Here is a 422-nt window from a genome sequence, read left to right on the forward strand (position 1 = left end):
CATTTGCAGTAAATTTTGTGCAAGATATTTTGCCACTTCACTGACTGCCACTCAGATTCTTCACAAAACATTTCTTACAATAAACCTTGAAACTTCAGCGCTTAGGCTTACCTATACTATATACACACCAATATACATATTCCCTATATGACCAACTACATTCCTTTCTTACAAATAACCATGCTCTCTGTTAAACAAACCTGTATCCTGGGCATGTCATTCAACACAAGGGAATCTCTGTTGGTTGGGTCTTCTGCGTCCATCTCACAAGTCTCGGGGACAGTATTGTCTTCAAGAGGCCTGAAGAGCGCTCCGAACACGACACAATTAAGCATTAGACCCGCTAATATGATCAGGGAATTCTGCCAACTGAGTTCATTGATCTGTTAGGATGAAAAATAGTCAATTAAAAGGATAGGTCA

At 39.8% G+C, this 422-nt stretch overlaps 1 protein-coding gene across 1 annotated transcript in view; it reads right to left on the reverse strand.

Annotated features, from left to right (window-relative positions):
• Positions 1-422, reverse strand: part of LOC119586210 (monocarboxylate transporter 12-like) — a 67563-nt gene that overhangs the window by 5173 nt on the left and 61968 nt on the right. The window contains exon 5 of the mRNA XM_037934912.1: positions 201-383. Within this exon, the coding sequence (XP_037790840.1) occupies positions 201-383 (183 nt within the window). The remainder of the gene's footprint in view (positions 1-200; positions 384-422) is intronic.

Source organism: Penaeus monodon, chromosome 21 (genome assembly GCF_015228065.2).
Source record: "Penaeus monodon isolate SGIC_2016 chromosome 21, NSTDA_Pmon_1, whole genome shotgun sequence".
In the NCBI taxonomy this organism is placed as follows: domain Eukaryota; kingdom Metazoa; phylum Arthropoda; class Malacostraca; order Decapoda; family Penaeidae; genus Penaeus; species Penaeus monodon.